At 41.6% G+C, this 15,510-nt stretch overlaps 1 protein-coding gene across 1 annotated transcript in view; it reads left to right on the top strand.

Annotated features, from left to right (window-relative positions):
* Nucleotides 1-15,510, top strand: part of LOC118423267 — a 25,871-nt gene that overhangs the window by 1,628 nt on the left and 8,733 nt on the right. Inside the window, exons 2-17 of the mRNA XM_035831349.1 lie at nt 20-108; nt 685-841; nt 995-1,853; nt 2,155-2,257; nt 2,604-2,733; nt 3,054-3,196; nt 3,612-3,730; nt 5,644-5,797; nt 6,070-6,236; nt 6,554-6,682; nt 7,111-7,327; nt 7,789-8,046; nt 8,304-10,109; nt 10,275-10,382; nt 10,666-10,802; nt 11,258-11,465. Coding sequence (XP_035687242.1) covers nt 20-108; nt 685-841; nt 995-1,853; nt 2,155-2,257; nt 2,604-2,733; nt 3,054-3,196; nt 3,612-3,730; nt 5,644-5,797; nt 6,070-6,236; nt 6,554-6,682; nt 7,111-7,327; nt 7,789-8,046; nt 8,304-10,109; nt 10,275-10,382; nt 10,666-10,802; nt 11,258-11,465 — 4,784 coding nt within the window. The remainder of the gene's footprint in view (nt 1-19; nt 109-684; nt 842-994; nt 1,854-2,154; nt 2,258-2,603; nt 2,734-3,053; nt 3,197-3,611; nt 3,731-5,643; nt 5,798-6,069; nt 6,237-6,553; nt 6,683-7,110; nt 7,328-7,788; nt 8,047-8,303; nt 10,110-10,274; nt 10,383-10,665; nt 10,803-11,257; nt 11,466-15,510) is intronic.

The raw sequence follows: 15,510 nt of genomic DNA, 5'->3' as shown, positions 1-15,510 counted from the left end.
TTTGTTTTCTCCTCCTCAGAGCTGGATATTGCCTTCCGTTTGCTGGTGGACAACATCGGGTTAAACTGGCGAACACTCGCTCCAGAACTGGGCCTCACGCCAGGCCAGGTCGGTAGCTTAAATTATAGAGTTTATCACTGATAGACAACTTCGGAAATTGTGAGATTTTTTTAAGTCATTGAAAATGGAGCCAAGAAGTAGCAGTTGCCGTTCTACAATAATTCTTTTTCTTCTGGGGTTACCACTTCTGCTACACTCTCCCGATCCATGCATGCTCTTCCCCTGGGGGTCAGAGCTTCCAGATCTTCCTTAGTCCTACTACTATTAGTAGTACAACATTTAATACACGAAAGCAGAAGTGAAACATCATAGCACCTTATGTGCCACAATTTTTTATAGTAGTTTTAGTGATAGTAGGACTGTCCGGGACCCAGAATGTGATGTGACCATTTAGATATTAAAAGCAAAAGTGACTCAGTAATAAAAGGCAAGACAAAAGACAGTCAAAGCTGTCTAAGAAGACTGCTCAGCCCAGGCAATATCTGCAATGCTTTTGTCAATGGAAAAATTTATCTAAGGGACCACAGAAAAATGGTCACATTGGCCATGTGGTCTTTATGTAGAGGTGGTCACTTGTGCGATTGTAGTAAGTTCTAAGTTTTACCCTTGATGGTGTATTTACAGATTGGCTGGGTGACGAGGCAGTGTGGAGGGAATGTGATGAAGGAAGTGTTCCAGTGTTTGTGCACCTGGAAGGAGACCTTCACTGAACAGGCTACAGTACAGCAGCTGGTCAGGGCACTGCATAAACCCAAAGTCAGGCTGCTGTCTCGGATGGCAGGTACTCCAGAATGTTTCCCGGTCTTGTGAATGGTTCTTAGTGCAAACTAGTGGAACTTTTCCTAGGAGTCACAGTACTTGCTTCAATTGCTACTTCAACAATGGTTGACTTATGCATTTCTAATGCAGATTCTTTTTTTCCTTGTTTCTGCAGATGAAATTGTAAAGAAATGTCCCAGTGCAAGAAATCAAATGCTGTCTACGTTGCCACAACCAGGCAGGAAGCGGAGAGACGTTAATAAGTTGTCAGTAACACTTCCCACACAGAGACTTAGGTTTGCAACAGGTCAGAGTTCAAAGGGTACAGCCAATGGGTCAAAAGGCACATCTCTCCAAAATGTGAAAGTTAATCTGAAGAATACTGTTGCCTTTGAGAGTGTAAACAGAAAGACACCAAATGGTGGAAGAGGTATCAGAAAGTGGCATGTTGAAGGCAACCTTCTGAAAAGCAGTACTCAGAGTTCCCTTACAGCAAGTCTTGGCAGGTCAGAAGGCAAAGGTTATGACCTGAAATCCAAAGTTCAAAGTTCAGAAGCAGCAGGTAACAGCAGACAACAGTCTAATACTTCTAGAAGCTCAGCTACATCTTCTAGGACTGAGACTGAAAGTAGTTCAACATCACCAAAGCTGGCAACACAGAAAGGTTCAGAGGTCAGACATGCAGCAGAAAGTGTGCCTACACAGTCATCAAACAACTATGGATCACTGCGACCAAGGAGAGAATGTACCGTGGCAAAAAAGGAGGACGCACCGAAGGCTGAAGCAAGCAAGACGTCAGAAAACAAAGATGATAGTTCAGCAAAGGATGACAATGTCAAGGATGACAGTGGTGAGGTGGTGGCAGAAATCATGATCCTTGATGAGAAGACTGGCAGGCTGGTGCTGGGGAAGAAGAAGCCAGGACAACAGGGTCTTGCCTTAACCCAGTCGGATGCTGCAGAACCGGACAATGTAGGAGAGAATATAGACTTCTATATGAGGGAAGTGGTGACCGAGATAAAGAAGACATACAGGTAATGTAGAAGTATGATTGCAGTCTGTTTCAGGAAAAGAATTGTGTATTTAAAAAAAAACTTTGTTTACACTTTGTTGTAGGACAGTAGGTAGGATGGGATGATAAGTTTGTTTGCTTAGCTGTTGATTGTAGAGAGAAAAAAGGGACAAAAAGAAACAGTTTGATTGAATTTTTGGTTGTGCAATATTACGACAAGAGCTTGATTGAAACCAATTTTATGATTGCTTATTGATGTTTTGTTCATGAAGATGTAAAAAGCTGCTGTTGTCTGATTTTGTTTGATATCTGTTGTTCCGTAGGAAGTTGTTCTGTGTTCCGGAGGTGTTCCTGTTTGGTTCTCTGGTCCGTCTGAATGTGCAGCATGTCTACACACAGCTGCAGCTGGTAGACAGGGACACACAGGTACGCAGAAAGGTCCTTTGTTGTTATAATATAGGTGAAATTTTACTGTACTCAATGTGTCCCATAGTGACGTAGACAGTTATGAATTGCACATGAAGTCCAAATTATATATACAATGTACGTGGAGTTCTTTGATATTGCGAATCATTTGTTTATATGTGTATATGTTTCACACAACTGGACTTAAGACATATAGAAAAGGTGTTTAAAGTGTTGTATATTTTGTCATCTGGCATTGAATCAATGTATCAATAACGCCAACATGAAATAGTTATAACAGAGATAGCATTTAATAGAATTAGAATCGACTTCCCTTGTAACATTGTTTCCTTTATGATACGTCCAGACTCCAGTGGAAGACATCGGCAGTATCATCACGCCCCAGGCCCAGACTGTCCGTGCAGGTACTGTCATGCTGGTCACGCCTCGCCGTATCCTTATCGAGGGGGAGCAGGGGATCGGCAAGTCAACCTTTTGTAAGTATTGCTGTGTACTTGGCTCAAATGTGTCCAAACTTCAGCAAAAATCACTTCAACCTAGCCTGATGAAATCTCTCTTATAGCAGCCTGCCCAAAATCCAACCGGCCTCCTTGAACCTGCCCTTTGTGGGAAGGGGTCAGTTACAAATGTATAGGCCTGGACAACAGAGTTTGTTGTTAAACAGACTAACTTTAACCATACTATGATAGCCTGTGATATTTTCCTTTCTGTTAATGACAATGTACAATTTGCTTAGAAAACATTTAAAACACATAAAATACACATCTAAAAAGTTACCTATTTTTTTTCCTGCTAGGTCATAAGATCTGCTACAACTGGGGCTGTACCCTGTTCAACGTGTATGTCCAGTTCAGTCTGGTGTTCAAGGTGGACCTGAGCTCTGTCAGGGCTGACATCATCTCTACCATCTATCACCAGCTGCTAGAGACTGACACCAAGGTTTGTGTACACCTTATGTATTTATTTATTTCCATATTCTTTAAGCAGGTTATCTCCCTCAGTGGCAATAGGCACTGTTTTCCAGGAAGGCCTTGGGTACATGTACACACAGAGTTAACACACAATATATATATGTATATACTTATACTTAACAAAGACAAGTCTTTTATCAATTCAAAATCATATCCATTCTCATTGTCTCATATTCTCATATTGGATATACACAAAAGGGAAGAAACACTCACCCTGTGTTATCAATCCAGAACTGAGATATTTGAAAATTTGACAACCTGCTAAGCTAGTGAGGAGTACAACTCATCATCAATTTTTTTATCATCAAATGTTCTTTCCATCACGTACATTTGCAACATCACTGTAAGAGACTTGCACACTACTGTACTTTATTTTCCCCCAGATGAAGCGGTCAGACATGAGAGCATACATTGAGAAACGTCAGCATGAGACCCTCTTCATCCTTGATGGTCTGGACCAGATGCCCACCCATGCCCACCCTGAGTACCTGGCACTCATGAAGTAAGCACTCATTGGTTTGCAACTAAAATCCATTTAGAAGAAGTCAATTATCTGTGGTGTAGCTCTTAAAAAACTAGTTAGACACTGTGTCACATACAGACCTGTCTGACCCCATGTTTTTAATTTTCAATGTTAAATCCAGTCAACCAGATCCGACTCCATTTGACTTTTTGCATTTTGCCGCCTTAGCGGCAAAATGCTCTGAGGCCAGAATAGTGGCCGTTGTGATGAACGGACCTGTTCAATACTGTAATTCCTGTTTTTTTTCACTGTAATGTTATGTTCACTGTTTTCACGGTGACGACTGTAACGTGAACTTATCATTACCGATAAAAAATAATTCACAGACATTTTTCATGTGCACTTGCCTCGACAGTGAACATATAGTTCCGAGAACAAGTTCAATTTTCTCAGACCGTGAAAATTTGGTACCGTGAAGATAAAGTGATTTACAGTATCTGAGAAGAATTTGTATACTTCTTAAAAGCTCTGTCATGAGTCATTGTTTGTGGTCCGTAATTGCCCCTGATATTTCATTGAATTTAATAAATGAAGTATGATATTCCTTAGATTGGTGCAGCATATCATCAAATAATTGCTTTAACATTTAACCATGCATTAGCAATTCATAAAGATGAAATGTTTTCCAAATAAATCGAATATATATACATAACACTTACATATAGCGTCCCAGAGGCCCTTGCGAATATTCATAATTTGATCCGCGAAAACCCTCTGCAGTACGGCGATCCGTAAATTTCCTACCATCTTCCCACACCCGCGGTACAAAAACTATCCGGTTCTAGAGGTAAAGTTACCCATCAAAATAAAGGATATAAGTTTCTTTTTCTTGTGATGTGTTTATTTTGCTTGTAAATTTTTAAAATGCCAGAAATTCGCCGGTGTAAGCGGGGAGGTCGGGTCTTCGGATCCTGCTTCCACACTTTCGGGAACCCCCACTTTACTGCGCTTGCGCTTCGCCGTCTTAGACCGCAGTAGAATGAATGTTGAAAGAGCACATTTCAAGCTTTAAAATGATGCCTGGAACATGAGGAAAAATTAATTTTTCGGGGGATAAAAGTCAACTTGAAAGGATTTGTCGATCTTTAATGATAAAAATCACCGAACGAATTTTATTCTTTCTTGTTTGCATTTCTATCCATAGTAGTACTAGTCGCCGTTGTGATGGAGTGATGTTGAGATGAACGGACCTGTTCAATTCATGCCAAACATTTCTATACCTGTTAAAACGGGCATTTTTTCAACAAGTTCGCACTGGCGCAGTGGTTAAAGTTTACGCATTCTAAACCAATGCACCCGGTTCGAATCCGGGGAGGTAGATTTTTTTTTTTCTTTTTTTACACCATTAAAGTACTAATTTTTACATCCATTTGGCCACACCAATTTATTTCTTTGGTTAACGGATTCGCCGCTTCGTTTTTTTGCCGAATAGAAATAAAAATTAAAAAAAAACAACTTAAAAATGCCCCGCAACAGAGCTCACTCAAAAACAGGCAGTGTAGTGAAATTTGCTGCAGTTCACGCAAATTTTAACAGGTGGCGTCTAGATCTAGATTCAGGCACATATGTGAATCTCTCCATGCGCCAATATCAGGTTTAGTTACTCTGTTCTATTCATATGACATTCTAATAACTAGAAAAAAACGTTCACACACGCAAACATTGGCAAAATGCCAGCTTTTTTAAAAGCACTTGTTTGGTTATATGCATGTTGTCAAAAATTGTGCATGCAATAGTCTTGAGAACAGCTTGCAAATTGCATATTGTGTGTTTGTATTCCAAGACCTAATATCACTACATGACAACTGTTTCGGTTTTCCATGACAAGGTAATAATTCGCCTCCTACTTTTCATGTCGAGGATAGTGTACTTATCAACTTTTCCTTTCACAGGAAGGAGATCCTCCCCAGAGCCTGTGTGATTGTGACAACACGTCCCGTGGAGCAGCTGCCGTGTGAGTTTGACTCCTACTACGTTATGAAGGGCTTCACTGCCGAGAAGAGGAAGGAGTACGTACGCAGGCATCTAGGAAGACTTTCCTTAAAGGTAAAATATGCTACCAGTCATTACAAGGGATTGACCCATGTTTTAGAGTTTTTCCAAGGAAAGATTCTCAATGAGTAAGGTTTCAAATTGATTATGGAAAAGCAGAGATATTTGTATTAAACAGTATTTTTTTGCTCTATCAATGAGTTTTTTTAAGAATTGCAATCTACCTAAACAAGATAGTACGAAATGGTCCACAAAGGAAACTATGATTTGCCACAAGGCATTATATGACGACAATATGCTAAAGGAACATTTATACCCTCTACCAGGTGATTGAGGAATTGCATTCAGTATGGCAGCTGGATGAGATAATCCGGAACCCTCTGAATGCCGTGTTGCTGTGCCGCCTGTACGAGATCAACCAGGGCTTACCCGACACTTTCACCGCCATGTTCACCAAACTGGTCATGGGGGTGGTGGGATGGAACTGTCACAGGTGGGGGAAGAGGAAAATAGTACCAATTTCTGTTTGGAGTTTAATGCCTGGGGCTGGGCTTTATCCAGTTTATTTTTTTTGTCTGCCCCACTTATTGTTTGATGTTCATCTGTTAAATTCATTAGATAAATTTTCATCACTTTCATGGGGACAGCTCTGATCTAGGATTCCTTCTGCTTTTGAAACATGAACACAGTACATCATACAAAGTAGATAAAGATATCGTGTATTGCTTTATGCTTGGACAAAAGATCTTTCCTTTTCTTTGGCAGCACAAGGAAGAATTAATGGTTATGGTGTGATTTGCTTCTTCACAGGAAGGGAATAGAGATGAAGGGAGAAGAGATCCCCAGTGCTGTACACCAGATCATCGCTAGTCTGGGCCACATCGCGTGGGAAGGGCTGCGCAATGGACTCATGTCATTTGATGTGTCTGAACTCAGGAGGTAGGGACAAAACTTTGAAAAAAGTGACAAAATGGAAATGTTTACTCTCAGTGCCACCTGGATTTTCATGTATTCAGTTTTCACATCATTATTAGTATAGCTACTGGTATTAATGGTAGTTTATTTACAAGTTCTTGCCCGAGGGCTAATTGCAACATGTGACATACAGAATATTTAGTAAACATACTTGAAATAGAAGACTTTGGTGTACTTTAGTAGTTAACAATGTTGACAAGTATAAACTGGTGGCTATTCTAGTATTGATATGGACTGCTGAGAGCTACGATCTAAGCATTTTGGGTTTAAATTCTTTTCTGGAAGCATTGGAAGATAGAAGACTGTCCCACTTTTTCTATAATGAGTGGGTTGTATGACGTTAACAGGGTTATATTATAGTTTTATATTTTAACTTCTCCACTTTATTGAAGGTGCTACCCCATCACCAATGAGATCCTGAAGTTTGGGTTTCTGATGTTCGTGACGCCGGAGGAGCCGTGTGGACAGAGCCTACGCTGCACGTTTTCCCACCGTGTGTTCCAGGAGATCTTCTCAGCATGTTACATCAGCACCATGGCCAGACTCACCCCCGACTCTGAGCTGACAGCTGCGTACCTGCGACTCTGTACACAGGAGGGGTTTCAGCAGGTAAAAACTCTCACGCTAGAAAAACAGAACAATGGAGACAAGGACAAGATTATGTTTCTGTTATGCAGAACGCCAGATATTCAAGTGCATGTTTGTTCTGCATTTTACTCTTTAAAATACATTGACAGATGATACTGATTCTTAAGAAAATTTGTCTCTGTTTAGTTTGTGCTCAAACCCTCTTGTATTTTTATACTCTCCAAGAGGATTAGTTGTATGCATACGAGGGTCACTTGACAACTGTTCTTTGAATATATAAGGAATGAGGCTATGCCAACTGATGAAAAATCAAACCTAAGCCAAGATGAAAAATCAAACCTGTAGAATAAAAGATGCTCACACAGATCTATTGGTGTAATCTGACATTTGATGTGTTATCTTTTGTCTTTATTGGCACAGATTTTAAACTGTGAAGTTGTGTATCTTGTTTAGCCCTGACCCAGCCTTTGTTTCTTGCACAGGTGTGCATCTTTGTGTCAGGTTTGCTGAAGGATAAGGCAGAGATCCTGTTCCAGCAGCTAGCTGAGCAGATCAGGTTCTGTTCCCAGTTGAACGTCCCTGTCGGCGGGGGTAACGTGAACCCCCTGGACGACACCCTCCACCTGGCGCTGCTCTGTCTGCACGAGACTGGCGAGGTGGACCGCTTCGCACCAATGGTCGCCATGCACTTTGCCAACCGCCTCTTCATCTCCGATTGGTCGTCTAAGAGCTGCCTACAGGTGACCACTAACTAACTCTGTTGCCCCTGATTTCTTTTCTCGAACCGTGCCAGCTACAAGTTTCTTTTTTTGTGTGTGTAGTGTGATAAATAGTGTGAACATGTGGTAGCTATGAACTGGTGGTAGCTAGACTAGGTAAAGGGCCAACCCTTACCTGCCCATGGGTCTGTAAAAGAGATTTGAAAAAGTAACAATATTTCCTATCATTTCCGTGCTTGTTTCCTAAGGTTAACTGTAGATTTCTTATTTTTTTGCAGAGCATTGTGTCCATTTTGCAGTACCAGGACTCACAGCAGCCAGGTGTTGCTCAGGGAACAGCAGCTGAAGTATCAGAGACAGCAGCAAAGACAACAGAAAACGATACTTCAGACAGTACAGCAAACCAACCAGCCAAGGAGAGTACAGAAGCTCTGGAAACGAAAATAGATGAAGAGGAAAAATCAGACAGCTCAGGTGCTAAGGTTGAGAAGATGGACACAGATGTAACAGGTACAAAGGCTGAGGGTATAACACACACTGTGGAAGAGAACAAAGAGGCTCATGATGCAAATTCACCATCAAGGGAAGGTAAAAACCCTTTGAAGAGGAAGGCTTCTGTCATGGAAGGTTCAGACGACTCCACAGAAAACACTGACCAAGGGACAGACACTCAGAGAAATGGAACAGCTGAGTCTACTACCAAGGAGGGAGATAAAGAAGAAATAAAAGTTGAAGCATCAAAAGACCAAAAGAAAAGCAAGAAAGAACTTGAAAGTGAAGGAAATGATTGCACTACTAATGAGAAGGATGTAGAGAAGAAACATGGAGCAGATGAAGATGAAGATGACAGAAACACAAAGGATGTCGTAAAGAAGAAGGCTAAACACTCCCTGCAGGCTACTAGAACACTAAGAAGAGGGAGGTCTAGAACATCCATTACACTTTCAGATGAGATGGAAGATAAAGAAGACAGTGATAAAGATGAAGAGGACATGGAGGCTGGTAGGAGAACGTCTAAGAAAAATGTGGATTCATTGAAAGGAAAGAAAGAAACAAAGGGTGCAGAGTTATCTGAAGAAGAAGACCAACTAAAGGGAGGCAGAAACACCAGGAACAGGACAAGACAGGAGAGTAAGAAGGACTCAAAAGTTTCACGTAGGGGCAGAGATAACAGTGATGACGATCAGTCCCCTGGGAGAGCAGAAAAGATTCAAGAGTCTCCACGACGATCATCCAGAATAAAAGAGAGCAAGCCTGAAGCACATGTTGATTCTGTTGGGACTAGAACAAGATCAACTGGTGATGTGAAGACAGCATTAAAGTCTAAGTCAGCTGCAGATGATGATGATGATAAAAAGGAGGGCTTTGTTGATCCCATTGGTAGTAGAACGCGTAGAAGAACTCGATCAGATGCACTACAGAGTAGCACAAGTCCCAAGACTGGCACACGCACAAGCCCTCGTGCCAAGGTGGCCAGGAGGGATAAGAGCAGTGAGAGTGAACGGGAACAGGAAGAATTTGTGGATCCTATCGGCCTCAGAACGAGGACACGTGCTCGAGGGGTTCACGTGCCATCACCCATCAAACAAAAACAGCCATCAGCTGGAGAAAAGACCGAAGAAAAAACAAACGTTGATGTGCAAGAGAAAAAAGAGATGACCTCAGAGTCGGAAGAGGAAACACAAGAAAGTGGAGGGGAGTTCATCGACCCGATAGGGTTAAGGGTCAGAGGTCGCAGGGCAAAGAGCATTGCCAGAGAACAGCTTCGGGTCATTGCAGATGAGAAGTTTGAAGTACGTGGCCAGGACAGCACCCGTGTGTCACCCAGGTCAAGAACAAGGGAGATGTCATCTCCAACAAAAAGTCCAGGTAGACTAAGGAAAAGCTCAGAAGGAGAAAGCAATGAGGAAAAGTTAAGACCTGGGAGAAGACAAAGTCCTAAGGGAGAAGACAGACATAAAGGACCAAAGATCAAATGGGGCAAGGGGGTACAAGGGAAGAGAAAATCTCCTCCCAAACCCAAGAAAGAGGAGGAAGAAAAGGAGGAACTCAAGGCGGAAGTAACTGAAGATGCGATGGAGGAGGTACATGAAAGCTTTTATCTTGTTGGGTTTTAGAAGGATCTTAAATATACCACGTAACTACAGGTACATGTACATGTAAATGTATATACTTGTACATGAGACTGCTTGTTTCATTGCCCTTACTTTCTGTTGTCAAAGGTTTTCATGTGTGAATTGTCTTTTCAGGATGTTGGCAAAACAAGTGAGGAGAAAAAAGATGGTGATGTCAAACCTCAGGAAGATGTGGAACAGCAAGAAAAAGAGGATACTGATCCTGAAGAGGAGGAAGAGGAAGTGGGTTTGGTCTACATTTTCCCTATATAGTTTAAGACAATGTTACAAAATTTCATGAGTACATCTGAAGATGATTATACTTTGATCAAACTCAGTCAAAAGTGTAGAAGAAAGAAATTCACTGATTCTATTATTTTTTTCCTTAAAACAACACATCAAATACCTTAAGTCATAATTTTAGCTGATATGTAAGTTACATGTTTGTGTGCATATACGTGTATACCTCTGATATAAAGTGTATTTCCATACTGGAAGATACTAAGAAATTATCCCTTTGTTACAGGTTCTTAAAGAAGAGCCAGAGGAGGACAAGGCTGGTCTGCACTCTTTAGACATCAGCATCTTTGCGAGCAACTTACAAATTGTCTTCAGGGCCCTCAAGAACAATCGTATCATCAGGACTCTCACTTTCACAGACAAGTAAGAAGCTTGTGCTGCATCCGTAAATGGCTTGCAAGCAATTAGGTGTACCTTTTTTTCCCCATACGTTCCCAGTTCATAACAAAATACACAAAGCATATTTCAAACATTTTTTTGGGCCCTGGGCCATAAACTAACGAAGTTCTCCCCACTTCAACCTTGCCACAGTTTGAGTTTGAAAGACCTGGCGTCCCCTCTGCATACATCTCCGGAGAATCGATCCTTGCCAAATAAAAATGAAGTTGAATTTTCCCCCCAAGCGACCACCAAATTTTAGTACACTTGATTGTGAAGTAGCCAACAGTTTTGGTTTATGAAGAACTTATTGCCACATCACCTTATTTACATTTACATTATACCTAAGAACCTATTTTATTGGCAAAATTTCTCGTTTGAGCTACTGCAGCCATATTTCATGTTCCAAAAACTAAATGTGTAGTTGTTTGTTCGGATAGATTCCTTCCAGCCACACGGAACATCTGCCATCTGGACTGGTTCGACTCCCTGGGAGAGCTGTTCCTACACAACACCAATGTCCGCACCCTCATCATCGACTCCGCCAACTATCGTGTCACCCGCGGGGCCTTCACAAACGTGGTGACTGCTGCCGTCACCAGCAAGAGTATCCAGAACGTACAGCTCAAGTTTGAACTCAACCAAAAGGTGAAGAAACTGAATGGTCGAGTGTTGCTTCTTGTGTGTTAAAAAGTGACCAAGCGACTATACAGTACCGACTACGTTTATGGTCCGGTCTGAACGCGATTTAATCGCGTGCAAAAGTCGTGCAAGTCGCGATTACATCTCGTGTAAATCGCGATTAAAACTCGTGCAATTCTCGGGTAAAACGCGATTAGATATGCGTGTACCCGCGTCTGATATGCATGAAATCACGTCTAACCGCGTTTAGACGATCAATGAATAGATTTCAGACACGCCTCTTCTTTTCATAAACATTTTCTAGACACGCCCGTGCCGTCCAAAGTTCGGGGTTTGGCAGAAATCGGCTTCTTTTCATATGCAGACCCCCGCGCGGAGGGCGGAGAACGTATCACGCCCAATTTCCCAATTTGTTTCTGAACTAACGCAGTCTAGAACGCACCCGCGACGCTCCCAACCACGATATTTCTAGAAGATTTGCTGCAATTTTGAGGAACCGACTGTTCCGCACATGTTTAAATCTGATACGTGAAAATTAAAGAAAAACAAATAAATTTCCACAAAAGTGTGTTTTTCTTAAGCAGAATATGGCAAAGTATGCTTTTACTGGACCCCGATCTTTCGGCGCTGCCGTGGCTAGCGCCAGGGTCACGTACCGGAACAAATCCTTCCGAAGATTTGCTACAATTTTGAGAAACCGACTGTTCCGCACATGTTTAAATTTGATACGTGAAAATTAAAGAATAAGAAATAAATTTCCACAAAGGTGTCTTTTTCTGAAGCAGAATATATGGCAAAGTATGCTTTTACTGGACCCCGATCTTTCGGCGCTGCCGTGGCTAGCGCCAGGGTCACGTACCGGAACAAATCCTTCCGAAGATACAAAATGTATGGTGCCACCTCGCACCCGCGCCGCTACCTAACCTACCACGTTCTTTCTCGGAAGATTTGCTACAATTTTGAGGAACCGACTGTGTAGTGCAAGTTTGAATCTTATACGTACATGACAAGAAAACATCAAATAAATTGTTTTTTTCCCAAGAATGGCAAGATGTGTTTTTCTAAATCAGAAAACATGGAGTAAATTCTGCTTCTGTCTGACCATGCGTGACGAGGACGGCCCGCTACCGCGGCCAGTGTCAGGACCACCCGAAGAAAACCTACCGACTCTATGTTGAATTATTTGTGTCCTATTTCTGTTGTTGCATTATTTGTACGCTGGTGTAGCGATATCAAATTCGCCCACACTACACGATACTTGCCACTGTAAATAGCTACAATAGTCTGTGTTTGCATTTCTTATCTATCGATGAAAGTGAAGAAAAGTTAATCATGTTCCGAACTGATAGGTAAGTACACTAATCTTTCAGTTTCAGAATGAACAACAAGGAATGTCCAGTGCGACCAGTGTAGTCGTACAAAATCCTGGCGGTCTCACTACCAAGTAAACAGGCTTCGACCGGCAGATACTACATGTAAGTATCTACATCCGAACTTCAAGCGCCGCCCCGCCTCCGGTGGAACGTGACCTGTTTATAAATATTCCAACCTTTCTAAAGTTCGCCACGGCGCGACTACTAGCATATCATATTACATTTAGACGTGTACACGGTTTGTGTGGGGTCCAGAACGTGGGACAGGTTGTGGAAGATTGGGTTATTTGAGCGCAAATATGAAACTTATATCGTTGCGATAAAATCAACAGCTGTTTTGATTGTTTAGTGTGTGTAAGTACACGATTGACGTAACTGTTACGGTGCTGGTAAACTTGTAGAAAAATTACATTGTAAACCTCCAGAATTTGGTCTGGTCTGGTCTCACGTGCTGCTCAATTTGATTGACACATGCACGGTAAGGAGCGGCTTCTTTGAAAGTATGTTCCCACAGAAGAAGGCCACGTTGACTGTTGCAATATTCTGCGTTTATTTTCTACTCTAGCCCCGTGTTTAATATGTGGTTATTTTTTCTTGGTTTATCCAAGGGGGTTTTATCAACCTACTTGATTTATCTAACTTTGTTTTATTTGTATTATTGACAATTTCTAGAGCAGATCTAGACTAATTAAAATACTTCGTAGACTGCACACGCAGCGGTAGCGTACGTCATATTTGAACTTTGTGGCAATGTCGCAGGGGTGGATGATCTATAAATTCTGTATTCCAAATTCTATAATTCATTTCCCAACTGGTTCATATTAAAGGAGCCACGACCAATGAATTAAGAATGTTTTTAAATGTTTAAGTGTATAAAATTTCTTTATTAATTAAAGTTTGTACACGGACATATTCATATTCACGGACAACCTACCGTTTTTCCAACATTCGGAACAGATGATGACGATCCGACTGGTGTAGAAGCTGCCGAATGATGATCGATAACATCGGTAGTAAACTTACCTTTCATGTTCCAAAGGCAATGATATATCGTGTTTACCTATTTCATTGGTCAAATCCCTCTTCGTAGTATCCCGACCAGCTAAATTTATATATCTGTATGTTGCTGAAAAACAACCGTAAACGTATAGGCCCTTTTAGTAAAAGAGTGAACCTCTTTGAACAGCGCATAACAGTTGTAGATAAACTGACTAAAAACATGTTCATTTTAGAAACGTTAAATACTAGAAGTAGAAGTAAGGTTAGTAACGCTAACGCAACTTTTAACTGAATCAATGACAGGTTAGAAAAACTTGATCACATACTCAACAAGAAAACCAATAACTGATGAAGAAATTTTCGGCAAAATAACAATTGTCTGTGTCGAACCAAGACGTATGCCCCTTGAATATGGTTGCGTGGGTCCACTGCCTGACGACCAGGAACGTCCGAGGCGGTCAGGAACAGAACAGGTAGGTCTTGTTGGTCGAGTTGCAACCATGGCGATCAGCTGTATGTCCAGGAAATCGGCGGATAGAAATCCGAATCCTACTTTCCTAGCCTAGAAAATTAGCTACCGATATCTAACTACATAGTAGAAGTTATGTTAGTTACACCAACACAACATTGTTAGAACAGGTACATGTTTGTTTGAACAGATACGCAGACAAAACACGATTAACAAAAAGATTTAAAAAACACATAAAGTAGAATGTATGCCCTGGAGTATGGTTGCGTCGGTCGACTGCTCGACGACCAGGATCGTACGATGGCTGTGTTCCGACCCAAGAGCTCCATCAGGAACAGGTAAGTCTTGTTTGTCGAGTTTGTAACCATGACGATCAGCAGGCGGATGGAAACCTGAATCCTACTTTCCTAGCCTAGAAAATTAGCTGCCGATGCCGAACCAAGGAGTATCAACGTTCCTAGAAATATTAAGTTATGACCAAACACATTATCCTTTATTCATATTTAAATACATGCAAAACGGTCAATTTATGCGTATAAATACTAGTTATACCCAGCAATTCCGTTTATATTGGATGACGATCGTGTTTATGCTGTCAGTCCTTTGTGGGTCCAAAAGATTCGAACTTGTATTATTTTATCATATACCTTCCACGAAAATTAGACGAAAGTAGCCCGCCTAAAAATGTAAATAGGAGACAATTTTTGCCGGCAACCCGCTCGGTTGCCGTTACGACTTTTGTAGTATGCCGTAAAAAAAATACCACCTTCTTCAAGTTGGAAATGATTATCGACAGACTGTTCACAGAATTCTTACTCAGCGATGTGAGAATGATCGATGCCGAAAAAGTCCCTCCGATGTTTTGCAAAATTATCTATGCCTTGCGGACGACGCTGGCCGAGCAGTAACGCGTTAAATTTTATCAAAGAATGCACATTTCGTGATAAATGATTTAAAAAAACACAACAACGCGTTAGTTCTACGCTTCTTCTTGTTGTTACCGCTTTGTCAGCGCCGCTTCTGGCTGTGATTGGAGGGAAGTTGATTGGATTTGCCACATAATCAGGCAGGCGCTACTTCAGAGGGCTACCGCCGGAGCTGTCGCCATGGTAACCGCACGTCCAGTTGCATTTCCCACGCGCATCTAGTTCTTCCCAACTCTCTGCTGTCACGTACAGTACAGCTTATACACATAATTTTCGGTGGAATG

The sequence above is a fragment of the Branchiostoma floridae genome, chromosome 9 (assembly GCF_000003815.2).
Source record: "Branchiostoma floridae strain S238N-H82 chromosome 9, Bfl_VNyyK, whole genome shotgun sequence".
NCBI classification, from domain to species: Eukaryota; Metazoa; Chordata; class Leptocardii; order Amphioxiformes; family Branchiostomatidae; genus Branchiostoma; species Branchiostoma floridae.
The sequence above is the reverse complement of the archived record's forward strand: the minus strand, read 5'-3'. Positions and strand labels throughout refer to the sequence as shown.